This window comes from Hyaena hyaena, unplaced genomic scaffold (assembly GCF_003009895.1).
Source record: "Hyaena hyaena isolate Hyena2069 unplaced genomic scaffold, ASM300989v1 scaffold_214, whole genome shotgun sequence".
NCBI lineage: Eukaryota > Metazoa > Chordata > Mammalia > Carnivora > Hyaenidae > Hyaena > Hyaena hyaena.
The window spans coordinates 1,855,554-1,872,425 of NW_024080842.1; the positions used below are offsets into that span (position 1 = coordinate 1,855,554).

At 36.9% G+C, this 16,872-nt stretch overlaps 1 protein-coding gene and 1 pseudogene across 1 annotated transcript in view; one reads left to right on the forward strand and one right to left on the reverse strand.

Moving 5' to 3' along the window:
* The window catches only part of DDX46 (DEAD-box helicase 46), a 78,046-nt gene that overhangs the window by 42,827 nt on the left and 18,347 nt on the right, over window positions 1-16,872 (reverse strand). The window contains exons 6-13 of the mRNA XM_039242258.1: window positions 15,545-15,696; window positions 14,606-14,719; window positions 13,888-14,053; window positions 12,393-12,513; window positions 11,639-11,814; window positions 10,582-10,703; window positions 7,982-8,060; window positions 6,120-6,202 (exon numbers count right to left, since the gene is read on the reverse strand). Of these exons, the coding sequence (XP_039098189.1) occupies window positions 6,120-6,202; window positions 7,982-8,060; window positions 10,582-10,703; window positions 11,639-11,814; window positions 12,393-12,513; window positions 13,888-14,053; window positions 14,606-14,719; window positions 15,545-15,696 (1,013 nt within the window). The remainder of the gene's footprint in view (window positions 1-6,119; window positions 6,203-7,981; window positions 8,061-10,581; window positions 10,704-11,638; window positions 11,815-12,392; window positions 12,514-13,887; window positions 14,054-14,605; window positions 14,720-15,544; window positions 15,697-16,872) is intronic.
* On the forward strand, window positions 39-133 carry LOC120238533 (annotated as a pseudogene).

Genomic DNA, 16,872 nt, shown 5'->3' on the forward strand with positions numbered 1-16,872 from the left:
CAGAAATAAATAAACAGATAAATAAATAAATGTGAAAATTTTAATTAATTAAAAAATTGGAATGATACAAAGAAGATTAGCATGGCCCTGAGCAAGGAGGAAATGCATGAAGAGTTCCATTAAAAAAAATTTTTAAGAAAAGATTTACTCTTGGGTTACAGAACTTTGGGGATCCTAACAAGATGAGAAACAAAGGAGACTTTCAGAATGGTGGATATCCCAGGGCAGCAGTTTTATGTCAGAAAGAGAACAATAAACCATTACTGGAACACGTCCAGAGGCTACGAAGAAACCTTAAGGAAGATGAAACAAATGGGAAAGTTAATGTGTTTCAACTACTTGATAGATTTATATAACTAATAGACTTTTTTGTATTTAATTAGTTTTAAGTATATACAGACCTAAGGAAACCAGGAACAAACATAAAAAGACAGTTATTTCTAAAGAAAACAAGATGTTACAGAGGAAATTAAAAACAATCAATTTACTATATTGCCCAGCTCTAAATAAAATTTAGATTGTCTTAAAGTTGTATACTGATCCAATTAAAACAGTAAGATAAATCTACTGGAAAAATAAGGGATGAAAATGATGCAGGAATGTGAGAGGAGGAATGAAGAAAACACAGAGAAAATTATGTTTCCCTGTGGGAAGTCAATAAGTAATACCAAAAACAGAAAATAAAAAGGAAAAATAAAAGCATACTATTTGGGAAGCAGAAGTAAATATCAAAATAATCAGCTAAGAGATGGAAGAGAAGTACTGTTAAACCCACATGCACATGTTAATTGTTAAAACTAAAAATGTAAAAAAAATTAGATCAGGGATTCCTCTGCTCAAAACCCTCCAATATAGCAACTCATCAATCACAAATTAAAATCCAAATTCCTAGCCCAGGTGTACATACTCACCACACCACCAGGATATCTCGTTCTGTCGTCTTCCTGTACTCTCTCCTACTACATTCCCCTCTACTCTGCTGCAGGGACACTGGCCAAGTTAGCTCCCAAGTCAGGGCATTTGTACTGGCTCTTTGTCTGTAACACTTTTCACCCAAATATCCCCAACGCTCAATTTCTCACTTTATTCAGTTACCAGTTCATAGATCATCTTAGTAGCAAGGCCTTTCTTGAACTTGCTGCATCAAATGATATCCCTTTTGGAACGACTGAGGTATATGAGTGAAAAACTAGGAATCACTAACACACTTGGTTTGACAACATGAATTTCGTAGTAAAATCAAGTTAAGTTCACATAATGGTATTTAATGTGTCAATCTTTTAAAATACTACATAAAAAGCATGACTTTCAGATATACGATCATCTAAACAAGTCAGACTCATCATTTAGTCTCAACTTTTATAAATGTAGAAACAAGGATCAGACAATTCATACTGAAGCCCTGTTGTGGGTTTGAAAATCTCTTCACAAAGAGCAATAAAAAGTTTTCTGGACAAACAAACCTTATTCCCTCTCTTGCAAAAGTGTAGAGAAACTTTCCTGAATACGCTATAAATGCTGTGCTAAATGAATAGTGTACTATCGCACTATGGGAGCTTAGATTTACCTTATTAATATCTAATGACTGCTTAGAGTCGTGAAGATGGCTGTAGAATGACCCTAATCATGACATGTTTTCAGGGACGACTGGACTGGGTTTCAATTGTCCTCTTTTGCCCACTTGGCTATCAAACTGGGGCCTACTGATTAAAAGCTGTTCGTGAAACTTTTCAGTATGTTCTCTCTCTCACTATAATACACAGATACTTAACGTCAGCCACGGGCTGCCAAGTAAGTCCATAAACTTCTCCTTTCATACCCGTAGGCTAAAACTAAATTCATCGGTCCAGTCAGTCACTAATGTTTACAAAGGTAGCAATTTTCCCACTTTTCACTGATTTCAAGTCTTGATCACTGGCCTTTGTTTCTCTTAGAGACATTCTAAAAATTTAGTACATTCTGTCTTGTACTTCTCTTGATAGTATACACGGCTTTTCTACCTGTCTTTTTCTACCAAGTTAATGATTTATTAATAAATATCACAATTTCAATCTTTAAGTCACAAATAGGGTCCCTGAGATGTTGATACGTATGTTGGTAAAGTTTACCCTGGACCACGGGCACCTGGGTGGCTCAGTTGGTTTTAAGCCTCCAACTTCAGTTCACGTTATAATCTCACAGTTCGTGGGTTCGAGCCTGCATCAGGCTTTATGCTGACAGCTCAGAGCCCAGAGCCTGCTTTGGATTCTTTGTCTCCTCCTCTCTCTGTCCCTCCCCTGCTCGCTCTCTCAAAAATAAACAAACATGATATAAAAAATAAAATTACCATGGACTAGAGCATTATAATGAAATAGGAATAAAACTTGGCAGGGGAAGTCTCCACTGTAATTACATCCCTGTATCTGTTTCCTCTAATGTAAAGGATTACATTAGACTTGAAAATAAGTTTTTAGGGGCACCTGGGTGGTTCAGTTGGTGGAGTGTCCGACTTCAGCTCGGGTCATGATCTCACAGTTTGTGGGTCCGAGTCCCGCAGCAGGCTCTGTGCTGAGAGCTCAGAGCCTGGAGCGTGCTTCGGATTGTGTCTCCCTCTTTCTCTGCCCCTCCCCCACTCCTGCTGTGTTCTCTCTCTCAATAATAAATGAACATTAAAAAAATAAAAAGTTTTTAAAAAACGTTCTTTTTTCATTACCTCTACTTCCTTAAGCAGCATCCATATTATTCAATAGAAACTGCTTATGTACCAAACCCCTTCACCAGTGGCCTGAATAAGACTCAGAGATGCTGAAGTGTCTAATCATCAATCTAATGACCTACTTTTTTCTTTTTTTTTTAAGAGAGTGAGAGAAGGAGCGGTACAAAGAGACAGACAGAATCTTAAGCAAGCATGTTCCATGCCCAGCACACAGCCCAACATGGGGCTTGATCTTACAACCCTGAGATCATGACTTGAGCCAAAATCAAGAGGTGGGTGCTTAGCCGACTATACCACCCAGGTGCCCCTCCAGTGACCTATTTTTTTAAGTCAATTTGAAGACAGCCTTCAAAGTTACAATAATCTCTCATGAGACAGCAAGCTTACTGATGACTGATGCAAGCATGCTGCTTTGCAGTGTACAAGTGACAAGCACATTTACTGTCTCACTTTACTACGTGATTGGTATTTTTAAGAAAGTGAAGGGGCACCTTGGTGGCTCACTCAAATGAGCATCCAATTTCCACTCAGATCATGATCTCAGTCTGTGAGTTCAAGCCCCATTTCAGGTGCTGGGCTGAGAGCTCCAAGCCTGGAGCCTGCTTCAGATTCTGTGTCTCCCACTCTCTCTGCCCCTCCCCTGCTCATTCTCTGTCTCTCTCTCTCTCTCAAAAATAAATAAATGTAAAACATTTAAGAAAAAAATATTTTTTTAAAGTAAAAACTCAGAGTATACATCTTTAGAACCTTCAGTTCACTTCATTTTTTAACTAGTCATAGGTATGAATAAATTTATGTCAATTAAAACATTCCTTACTTTGTTAATAAAAATAAAACATGTAAATAATCATTTGGGTTTTTTTTAAATACCCATTTGTTTTAACTGATAGGAATATCATTTAACATACTTTCATAAAATATGTATACCCAGCTCCATAATGGCTAACTGGAGTTAAAGATCAAGGTCTATACTAATCAATTTCTTCTCTTACTCTTTAATTTTACTAAATTAAAAAAGAACAAACCCAAAAACCATGGAAAGTTTTCTCATGGAAAACCACTTTTTAATATTCTGTTAGGGGCATCTGGGTAGCTCAGTCAGTTGAGCATCCGACTCTTGAGTTCAGCTTAGCTCATGATTCCAGGGTTGTGGGATTAAGCCCCACATCAGGCTCAGTGCTGAAATTGGAGTCTGTCTAAGAGTTTCTTCTCCCTACCCCCTGCCACTCTCCCCTGCTTGCACTCTAAAATTAGAAAGAAAGAAAGAGAGAGAGAGAAAGAAAGAAAAATAAAAACAACTCGCAAAGATATGCCCAAATGCCAGCCTATATTGTTAATGTGAAAAAGGAGAGTCCTGTACTTTCTGCCCATGTCACTGTATAACATGTATTTTTACTACACATTTACACTCCGAAAGATATATATTAAGCAGCTGTGATTTGATCTAGTTCCCAATTTTTACGATTTTCTTCAATACAGAATCCTGTCTGGAGGCATACCACCTGCCAACTCTTCTCTGGATAGAAGTCACTGCAGATATGCACTAACGCCAGCTTTGGTGTTGCCAAAGCCCCCCAAAATGGGGATGCCTTTACTTGCTTTAATGTCCAAATAGTGCTCTGAACTGAACTCCAACCCAGCACTTTTTCATCTACACAACAGCTCACAAAATGATCATTTTCTTCAATAGTTTAGTGACTAACAAATACACTATTACTCAGCATTTCTCCCTCATGTTCTTCATGTAGCTATTAAGCAAAGATGGCAAGGGATGACTCACACACTGCATACCACTGGGAAAAGTGATTTTGGCCTCTTTCTGACAACACTTAATTGATTTACCAGAAAGGCCCAATCACCACACCTACCTTAAACATTACCATAAAATCTAAGATTTCCCAGGATCCGGAAAGACATTTTAAAGGGATCTAATTCCATCTTCCATCAGATTCATCAATTCCTTCCACTCTCTTTCCTCAAATAGACCCCCACATCTACCCAAACAGATGGAGTAAAAACATACATATTCAGTATCTGTCCTCCTCCATAGTATAAATTGCTTCATCTCCAAATAATGCTTATCCAGTCCTTTCTCACAATATGCTCAGATTCAGCTCCCTACAGCTTCCCTACTGGGTCCCAGGTCTACTCCTCAACAATTCTTTCACGTGACAGATTTTTTTCAAAGGGTCAAAGGATGGTATCAAGTCCTCTACTCCAAGCTAAATGTCGCTTACTTTTTTTTTTTTTTTTTTTACAAATAGTTTATTGTCAAATTAGTTTCCACATAACACTCAGTGCTCATCCCCACAAGTGTCCTCCTTGCTTACTTCTTTAATCCTCACATGGTTCAGGTGTCACTATAATCAGGTTTACTCTTAGGTGCTCTTGGATATCTAATTTAGATTGTGATCCCTAAATCTAAACACAACACATGCACATATATGACATGCAATACCTTTCTGGAGAATACATGAATAAACTGAAAAAACTGAAGACCACTTTTACTGTAGCCTTTCTAAAAATTTTTAAATTAAAAAAATTTTTTTAGAGAGAGAAAGCAAGCGCAAGTTGGGGAGAGAGACAGAGGAGAGAGAAAGAATATTAAGCAGGCTCCATGCTCATAGCAAGCCCAAAACGGAACTTGATCCCACGACCCTGGGATCATGACCTGAGCCGAAATCAAGAGTTAGATGCTCAACCAAGACACCTAGATGTCCCTGAAGATTTTATTAAGTTATCTCTACACCCAACGTGGAACCTGAACTCACAAACCAGAGATCAAGAGTCACACGCTCTACCTACTGAGGAAGCAGGGCACCCCCTGTATCCCTTTCTAACACACCATTTCTATTAATGCAGTTTGCGATCTAAAATAATTTTTTTTGGCTTCCATAGCACATTGATAACTCACATTCCTTATCTCATTAACAAAAATTCCTATGACCTCTAACATGTGTCCCTCTAAGTTTATAACACTGAAATTTTATGTCTCAGCATATAGTGTACATGAGGAATACTAAAATCTAAGGTAAACAAATGATCCGGCTTTTAGTTTTTATATTCACAGAATGTAAACATGTGCTATATTGATCGCTGAGGTAATTAAAAGCATGAATTAAAGGAATTTATTTGAAAGTAAAACAAAAACTGTAAAATACAAAAGCTTAAGTTTCTATTATTAGCATTCCAATTCTATTTTAACCAAAGATGGCTTTAGAAGGTTAAGGAAAGCCTGCACAAATACCTTCTGAACAAGTTTTATGAGGAATTCAAAACATAATTATCTATTTCAATTCCATATGTCCCCAACCTACTACACTACAACACAACAAAATGTGTCAGAAAACACAATACAAACATTTTATTCTCATGGCAGTTACAAGATTTTATACTTAAAAACACTACGACACTTAATGATTACCTGTGGTTCAAAACCCATGTCAAACATTCTGTCTGCTTCATCTAAAACAACATAAGTCACCCTTCGAAGATTTGTGACCCGACCTACGATGAGGAAAAAAAATAAAGACAAAACGAAAACTAAAAATCAGCCACAATTCATTTTATGACTACCAAGAACTTTAAAAAACTGTAAAGGGAACTAAAATGGCTGACTTAACCAGAGGGGTATGTTAGATATTTTTAAACAATGAACAGAAATTCTGGTCTACAAGATCTTAATCTAATGGCAAATATTTTCTGACAATGGGTATATGAGGCCCTTTATTTTGTCAAACTCGTCTCTTGCATACCATCATAGGGCCTGAAGGACCTGTAAAATTCAGAAAACAGCCCTCTCCAAAACACATCATAAAACTAAGACTGAGATGAAGCATCGAGCCACATCAGCCATTATCTGACCAGCATCACCTAGAAAAAAACATATTAGAGATTACAGCGTATGTGTGGAAAGCAAGTTCCAGTGCTAACTATTTTAGATGCAGAAAACCTTCTTTTTTTATATTACTTTATAAACTACTTCCATATAGTTAGAAGCTTCTACTGGGCATATCAAAATATTAATGAGAAGCTATTCAACATCATTAAGTAACTAAAGTATTACACAAAAACTCCAAATACCAAATGTATTGCATACCTATATTTTTCTACACAAAGATATAAATCCAGTGTTATTAAATGCTCCCAATGGTTTAAATAGATGCAAGTGGTTTCTTAGGCAGTGGAAAACTAAAAACATAACATAGGAAAGCCTTTCTAAAGGATTAACAAGCCTTTCTATCAACTGAGGAATCAATCAATCACCTGGCAAAAACATGTATAAAATAGTTATTATATATAAACCAAAAGGACAGATAAGGGAAAAAGGTAAAAATTAATCAAGATGAATTTCAGGAAACTTAATCAATGCAGCATTGAGAAAAAACAAGGGATTATTTTGTCAGCATTCAACCCAAAACTTTTTGTAGGCTGTACAAGCACAATGATTTATCAAACAATTTCATTGTCACTTCGCCAACATCATGTAGAATTAGAATTAAGTGTATACAGAAATTCAAGCCGAATGCTACAAGAAACATGCATTACTCAGTTTTTAATACTCTATTATATATATATTAACACTGCAATGGAAACCTTTGAAAGCATTTTCTTCAAAGAAATAAGAAATGAGCCAAAGTAAATGCTCTCCAATATTTAAGTACTCCATACTAACAGTTGCAGCCCCCATTAGTTTTGCAAGGTTGGGAACAGCATTAAATTACCTACCTTGGATGGCTTAAGTCTCGGAAGCCCAGTTCTATAAATCTTGAAGGGCCTTTCTCCACAGAAGTTAAATAATGTCAACAGTTTAGTAACAGTTTTGATAGGGAATAATTTAACAAAGCACAACATAAGAGCTAAAAATCATGCAATATTTACAAAAGATAAAATTTCTTGAAGCTGCAATACCTTAACTTATCCAGTATTGTAAGAAAATACTATCTTCTGTGGAGGAAAAAGTCTAAAATTTAGGGGGGGAAAAAAAAAGTAGCCGCCCCCAACCCTGTTAAAAGCACAGTTAGACCAAAATTTGATAAAGAATCCATATTAAGAGCTAAAAAAATCAAGTGGAGTTAGTTTCAAAAAAAATTATAAATTAAGCTTCAGTAATATTATGAACGCTTGCAACAATAAGCTTGTTGCAATATAAATTTTAAGATATTACAGCTTTAAGAAGAAATATAAAAAACTTCGTGGTTTCTTGTATCTTCTTTAACAAAAATGTATAGAATACAAAAATGAGAAATGAGAACAAAAAAAAAACAAAAAATATCCCTGACTTACCACTGTTAGCTGCTAACATGTCAATCATTCGACCAGGTGTGCAAACAATAATTTCAGCACCTCTTTTCAGCTCAGCAATCTAATAAAAAAGATGAAATTTTATGGTCTATTTATCACTAATACTTATTTAAACAGATTTGAAAATATTGCCCAGGGTCACTGTATAACTCCATAAAGTAACATGGTGAGGTCTGATTAGAAGACTCCAAAGCTTTCTGCTTAATTCTTTGGAATGCTGGAGCACTACAAAGGGAAAGGAAGCAGGAAAATGACCTCATGGTATTGTAATTTTGAACTCAATGAAAACCAGAGAATTTTAACAATTTTAATTTGACATGATCCCTCAAAACCAAGAAAAGAACATGAGAAAGCAGTAATTAAAGCAATTACACACACCAATGTTTTTCAAGTTGAGAGTTATTTCCATTGGAGAATCATTATGGGAGTAGCCACAACCAGTATTTTTATTTACCTGTTTACTCTTAATGGGTTTTTTTTTTTTGGCTTGATGATTTTTTTCTTTTTTGAGAGGGAGTGAGTGAGTGAAGGGCAAAGATGGGGGGTGGAGAGGGAAGGAGGGAGGGGGGAGGGAGGGAGGGAGAGAGAGAGAGAATCAAACGAGGGGCAGAGAGACAGGGAAAGAGAGAAGGAGAGAGAGAGAATTCCCCTGCATTGTCAGTGCAGAGCCCAAAGGGGGCTTACGCTCACCCAAAGATGGGATAAAGCTCACTGATACAGGACTCAAACTCACGAACGGAGAAATCATGAGCTGAGTTGAAGTCTGGGGCTTAACCAAGTGAGCCACCCAGGTGACCCTATTTTTTATTTTTAAAGGTTTATTTATTTATTTTGAGAAAGACTGTGAGCAGGGAGAGGGGCAGAGAAAAGGGAAAGAGAAATCCCTGTGCTATCAGCACAGAGCACCACATGGGGCTCAAACCCACGAACCCTGAGATCACGATCTGAGCCAAAACCAAGAGTCGGACACTTAACCGACTGAGCTACCCAGCTGCCCCAATGACCAGTATTTTAAAAATGAAATAGAATGGAAAAACCAGAATGTGTTAGAGATCATAAAACTTTTGATTTCTATATAAATATAATATGGATGCATGTGTGAATTTTTATAAACATTATTTCTTACAATAAACTGTCATCAAAACAACTGAGGAAGATAAGCTACGAAAACAGAAGGAATTTAACAAAATATTCCTCAGAAAGGATTATGTGGTTAAATAAATTCAGAAAATGCCACTTAATTTATCCCATTTTTCTAGAATCACAAAACATATTCGTTACTAAAGCCTAAAATGTTTTGCAAGAAAGATATCGACTTTAACATCACACAATATGACCTTTACAAAACTTATCTGATCACATAATCTGTTTTTTTCCTTCTTCTAGCTAAAGTATAATTATCTAATAATCATCATTCTTTAGAAGACATCTGGAGAAATATCCAAGTAAGAGAGTAACGAAGTTGTTTAAATAACTATTGCTGGAGAGTGTCTGGGTGGCTCAGTCAGCTAAGCATCTGACTTCGGCTCAGGTCATGGTCTCGTGGTTCCTGAGTTCGAGCCTCCCACTGAGCTTTGTGCTGACAGCTCAGAGCCTGGATCCTGCTTCAGACTGTCTCCTCTCTCTGCCCCTCCCCTGCTCATGCTCTCTCTCTCTCAAAAAATAAATAATAATACATTTAAAAAAAATTTTTTTTTTTTTAGGAGAAGGTGGAGAGGAGAATGGGTGATGGGCATGGAGGAGGGCGGCATCTGTTGGGATGAGCATTGGGTGTTATATGGAAACCAACTTGACAATAAAGTATAAAAGAAAAAAATAAAAAAAAAATTTAATTTTTTAAAAATAAATAACTCTTGCTGAAATCATTCAAAGATACCAAAGAAACAGGTATTAATGCAAAACCTTCATCACTAACTTTTAAAGATGTCACATGTGGGGCGCCTGGGTGGCTCAGTCGGTTAAGTGTCCAGCTTCGGCTCAGGTCATGATCTTGTGGTTCGTGGGTTCAAGCCCCACATCAGACTCTGTGCTGACAGCTAGCTCAGAGCCTGGACCCTGTTTCAGATTCTGTATCTCCCTCTCTCTCTGACCCTCCCCTGCTCATGCTGTCTCTCTCTCTCTCAGAAATAAATAAAACATTAAAAAAAGAATTTTAAGATGTCACATGAACTACAGCCAGTCTGGAAATCAAAGACCCAGGCTGTAGAACAAACTAAGTCTTATTAACCTAAACATTTTGATCAACTTACATAACTCTTCTCACCATTTCTTTATCTGTAAAATGGAAAACATATCTGCCTTCCTTGAGCAGAGAAAGACAAAGACGAACAACAGTAAAGCCAAGGTATAAAAATAACTGAAAATCTTAAAATATAACATTAACATTATATATATATGTTATAAAATATAACATATAACATCCTCACTGTTATTTTTAAACCTCATATTTGTTAAGATTTTAAAAGCAATCACTATACAAATCACTAAAACAAACAAATCACTTTTACATCATTAAATAATTTAAGAATGGGAAAACTGAAAGAAAAAAGAAGAGAAAAACTGAATGTTCCTTCTATAATTACCTGCTCACTAATTCCTGTTCCTCCATAAACACAGACCACTCTAAGTCCTAAGGTCTTTGAAAACTTCTTGCATTCTTTAGTAATTTGTAAAGCCAGTTCTCGAGTTGGAGTCATGATGACAGCTGAAAAGATAAATATGTCAAAAGCCTAACCACCAAAATTCTTAAAAGGCTATGCTTTAACGTGTTAAATTTGCAATGTTCAGGTTTCTTAGTCTAATTTTTTGGTTTTGTTTTCATTTGCTTTGTGCACCTTTGAAAACCCTATTTCAAAATGTTTATAATAGTAGAGATTGTGGCAATTGCTAATTTTAAGTAGATTTTAAGTACATGCTATAGAAAGATAAATGAGTTAAATGCCTCACTCAACCATCAGGAAAATACTGGGGTGAAAAGAATGCAAATCATTGTGAACTGCAAATCACAAAACAAAGATAAGCAAGTGACTCACTGTGCTGCAGAGCCATACCGCGGCTTCCGGAAACAACCTTGGTCTGAGGGGCACAGACAGGGTAGGGATATATTGTGCCCTCTGCTTCCAAGAGAGGAGCTGAGCAAATTTCCAAAACCCTACTCAAACTTGCAAAACAGATCTCTGCCAAATGAATCAAGAAATGAATCTGAGGACCTAATCCTGAAGGAGATGCTGGCACTATATAGCCTTTTAAGGCCAAAAACAAAAAATGGAAAACGTATTTCCTTACAATCTTCTATGTCGAGTTTATAGATCCACTGACACTCGCTAAGCACAAACCTCAATATAAATAAACAGATAGATGCACGAGGAGTCTACCTGCCGAGTCAGAGTTTAAAAATTGAGCTGTGCCAGGAGAGGCTGTTTTTGTACTTCTGAGATGTCACTCCAGAGCTCTGAAGATTCTCACTCCACCTGCTGGTAAGGGGAAATCAGCCCCAAAGTGCCAAATTTATAAAGGAAATGTACATAAAGACATCTTTATTGTTATAACAAAACATTGTAAAATATCAGGTCTTTCTGATTAACGGACAACGAAGTTGTTACCTGAATAAATAGAATAGTTTAATGAAAGGAATTGTACCTATTGGTCCCTCTCCTTCTTCTAATGACCTCTGATCCATGATGTGTCTAAACATGGGCAACAGAAAAGCAATGGTCTTTCCGCTTCCTGTCTTCGCAATACCGATCAAATCTCGTCCAGACATTATAGCAGGAATCGCCTGGGTCTGGATTGGCGTGGGCTTTTCATAGCCATGCCTTAAAAAGCAAACCGAAGGAAGACAAGGTAAGAACTGATATCTCTGGGTCTCCCAAAGTCCCATAACAAGGTTTTCCAAAATGTGGTTAGCCATACAATGAAATATTATTTGCTAAAAAGGAATGAAGGACTGAGGCATTCTACATCATGGAGGAGCACTGAAAATACTATGCTAAGTGAAAGAGTCAATTACAAAAGACTACATTAGTACGATCCCATTTATAGGAAATGTCCAAAAGAGACAAACCTATAAACACAGTAAATTAGTAGATGCCTAAGAGAAAGAAGGGAGAATGACTACTAATGGATACAGGTTTCTTTTTGGGATAATGAATATGTTCTAAAATTAAATTATGGTGCTGACTACATAACTCCATAAATATACTAAAAATCACTGAACTGTACAAAGAGTAAGCTTTATGATACGTAAATTGTATCTCAAAACACTAAGCTGCTTAAGGAAAAACAGTAAGTTTTTTTAATTAGAGTAAAAATGTAACCAATGGAACTAATTGGGTAAAAGAGCCATTCTGAATAGGAAGACATAGAAAAGTGTAAACAATCACTAACCACTCACTTTTTGAGAGAATTTAGGATCTTCATGGAAATTCCACACTGGACCCAAGATTTAATTGGTTTGGGGCAACCTTTTCCCTTGACAGTAATGCCTTCCATTTCCAACCGAAATACATTTACCTCTACAAAACAAAATCCAGATTAAAAGCTACTAAATACTGTTCCATTAATGCCTTCTATTTTTCAATCAGGCATGGTAAGATTAAGAATCCTCAATTCATAGGGCACCTGGGTGGCTTAGTAATTTAAGCAACGAACTCTTGATTTTAGGTCTGGCCATGAACTCACACTTTGTGAGTTCAAGCTCAGCATGGGACTTATGTACATCAGTGTGGAGCCTGCTTAGAATTCTCTCTGCCGCTCCTACACACTCTCTTTCAAAATAAATAAACTTTAAAGTCTTCAGGGGGGCCTAGGTGGCTCAGTCGGTTAAGCGTCTGACTTCAGCTCAGGTCATGATCTCACGATCTTCATAGGTTCAACACCCCCATCAGGCTCTGTGTTGACAGCTCAGAGCCCAGAGCCTGCTTCAGATTCTATGTCTCCCTCTATCTCTGCCCCTCCTCCGCTCGCACTGTCTCTCAAAAATGAACAAATGTTAAAAAAAAAATTTTTTTTAATCTTCAGGTTTTTTTGGGTTTTTTTTTAGTGCTACTAAAAATAATTCTACACTAAAACTACAAGACAAAGTACTGAATTGCTCAGAGAGACAGATAATACAATTATTGCTGTGACCTAACTGGGGACTAAAAGAAATACCCCAATTTCTATCATCTTTTATCATGTCTTATATTGGAATATCAACAAAAAAACAATGACTGACCAGTAATAAAGACACTGTTCTCCACACAAGAGTTGCCTAGATTATCCTTCTTCTACCAATATTATATAGATTCACATTGGTCCCTAACCCTCAAATCCCAGAAAGAAAAGGCTAACAATACTTTATTTGCTAACTTCCCAAGAAGAGTATTCTCAACTCCAAACATCTCAACTACATGACCCGAACTAATTTTTGCTCATTTTTTAAAATACTTCCAAAACTGGGGCGCCTGGGTGGCTTAGTCGGTTAAGCGTCCGACTTTCGCTTGGGTCATGATCTCACGGTTCGTGGGTTCGAGCCCCGCGTCGGGCTCTGTGCTGACTGCCAGTTCAGAGCCTGGAGCCTGTTTCAGTCTGTGACTCCCTCTCTCTCTGACCCTCCCCTGCTCACGCTGTCTCTCTCTCTCTCGCCTAAAAATAAATAAAACATTAAAAAAAAAAAAAAAATACTTCCAAAACTACACTGACTCCTCACTGCTCTGAATCTTTGCAAATGATGTTCATACTCTCTAGAATGACTTCTCTCATTTCTCCACTCATTTCTCCAGACAAGCCATGAAAATTCCGCCTACTCATGCACCACCTTACAAATCTACCCACATTCCTCCTAGACAAAGCGAAGCATATACTCCTCTGTTCCCACAATAACCAACAAGTGAATAAAAGAATTTTACCCTCTTGAGACATTTTTGCTAATTCTGGAACTTCAACATAAAAGTTTTTTCTGAATGGTTCATATTCAATTTTTCCATGATCCACTGGTTCTAGAAGCTTTCTCTGTTTTGTCTGATAGCCTGTAAGGGCCGTCTGAAGATCAACTTCTTCCTCCTCTGAAGAATACTGTAATTAAAAAAAAAAAAAAAGTAGAAACTGAAATTCTTTACTATTTTCTCCTTATGGAAAGCACTATTACTAGCTTTAAAAACCCTCCTCTTCTAGAAAATATTCCTTGGCTCTTACTTTTTCACATTCTGCATCTTTCAACTTAGTTTCTTTTTTCGTTGCCTTACAGAAAGTTATCACAACAATTTAAAGCTAAAATAACAAAACAATTCTAATAAGGCTTTAAGGAAGTTTTGATAGAGTTCTCTCTACACAAATCTTTACAATACATGTTAACAGAAGAAATTTAATTCATTCTGTCACTTTATTTCTTCTCTTGTATTATATGTCTGAGGTGAGCGATGAGGTGCAAAGGGGCATTAAGAAGTGGGCATGCAGAAAAAAGTCAGATGTCAGAATGTACTATACACTGGATATTCAGCAACAGCACTGTTGAGAAAAGTAAGAACTCCTCCTACCAGTAGTTTCTAGAAATGAAAAGCACATCACCACCATATAAGTACTTCTAGGATAGTATCATGAACAAAGTCAAAATTAACGAAGAATTACCTCCATGGCATCCTGGTCATTCTCCATCAGCTCACCTTTCTTCTTATCAGAATCCACCACTGCTTTTTTGGTTGTCACAACAGTGACAACTTTTGTGACTGTTGGCCCAGACTTCTAAAATAAAAAAGGAATATAAAGTATGTTATAAAATTGAGAAAAAAATGTATGCAAATGAAACACGATAACTGTCAGAATTTATAATTCAAATTGACTTAGTTACTACTGAAAACTTTACTGACAAAAGACAAAAGGAGTCTTTTCTCTTAATGAATTTGTTTAAATTTTAAAATGTAAAATTAACTGGATTATATAACATAAAGCTTACTGTATGTTTGATATAAAACTGTATAATGTAATTTTATATCATTTTATGTAATATATGTTGTATATCATAGAAAAATGTAATATAATTCATTTGAAAAAATACTACTAAGTGGTACTTTTCACTCACTGAACAAACCAGACACTTTTGAAGGAGCTTAGAATGAATTTATAAATGAAGGAGGTAAAGATCACTACTCTTAGAGAGCTCTCATATTACAAGGATGAAACAATAAACATAGTAAAAACTAAATCATACAATCTGTCAAAAGATAACAAATTGTATTTAAAAAAAAGAGAAATACACTGGTAAAGGGGATCAGGACATGAAATCTGAAAATGCCAAAGAAGACTGGAGAGGACCTAATGAGAAGTCAGCAGTAAGAAAAGGTACTAAACACAGATGATGACGGTAAGAGCAACTTTTTAAAAGACAGCTTATAGCTAAAATTCCCTAGTATCTGTGGGACTGAGAAAAAGTACCGTCATTTCTGAGAGAGGAGAGGAATCAACTTTATAAAGTCAAGCAAGTCAGTGGTAGGTCAATGTGACAAGAATTCAAGTGGTCCAATTAGGAATACTGGAAAAATCTTTAAAAAATAAGAGAAAATGGCACACCTTTTCATTTCCTCCACCACCTTTCACACTTCGCATATTAAACTTTTTTACTTCCTCTTTAACTTCCTCCATGTAAGCATCTAATGGATCTAACTCCTCACCCTCCATTTCACTTCCTTCCTTTTCAGCTTCTGCAGGATCATCTTCATCATCTAAAATAGGAGAATCATTCTTTTGTGCATATGTTTCAGATCGAAATACTTCATAATCAGACTGCCTCCCGCCATTACCTTTTCCTTCACACTCTCCTTTCCAACCAACCCAGTCACGTCAATACTCACACTTAACAAGTTTTTACACTTAACAACGTATCAATTTTAAGAAATGATATGAGATGAAAAGAGGTAGGACTAAAAACTGTCTGTTAAATGATACATTTCTTTCAATTACCTTTTTCAAGTCACAGGAAAAAAATAGCATATTTTAAATTTAAGATAATCTAACTTTTTTCACATGTCTAAAATACCATCACCCCTTGAAAATACATTTGTTTCGGGGCGCCTGGGTGGCTTAGTCGGTTAAGCGTCCGACTTTCGCTTAGGTCATGATCTCGCGGTTCGTGGGTTCGAGCCCCACGTCGGGCTCTGTGTTGACTGCCAGCTCAGAGGCTGGGGTCTGTTCCGGATTCTGTGTCTCCCTCTATCTCTGACCCTCCCCTGCTCACGCTGTCTCTCTCTCTCTCTCTCCTAGAAATAAATAAAACATTAAAAAAAAATTTTTTAAAAAATCAATGTTTCACCCACCTGGAAAATACAGGCTACAAAAGGAATAAGAAAAGCCAGAATAGTTCCAATTTCCTCATGGGCAACCTAAAACAAATGTAAGAAACAGAAGAAAAGGAATATTTGGATGAAAGGAAACACTGACATGAAGCTCTTCACACCTCACTGGGTCTGGTATGGTGGATAATACAAACTCCCTTACTGAGACAGTAGCCCCTGTTTGTATGACAGAACAGGGGCTGATATACAACTATTTCCAACAGCTGGACAGACCACATGCCCTCCTGTCCCCATGCATCTGTACGAAGTCCCCAGGCTGGAATGTCCCCCAACACTACTACCTCTCAAAATCCTACTCCTCTGTCAGCACTAAGTTTTCCCTAATTCTGCACCCTTCAGGTACTGCTACCTCCTTAGTGATGTCACCACACTCTGCCTTATGCCCCATCTTAACTGTTTCATTGGCCATGTAACTGTTCTAGTGTGTACAGATGCTTGGCAAGTATCTGGGTATGGGTAACCGTAAAAAATAAGAGTGGGAAACACGGCACACATTGGTCAAAGGCAAGACACAGTAACAGGCGGTCACCGCTCTTGCAGCACGGA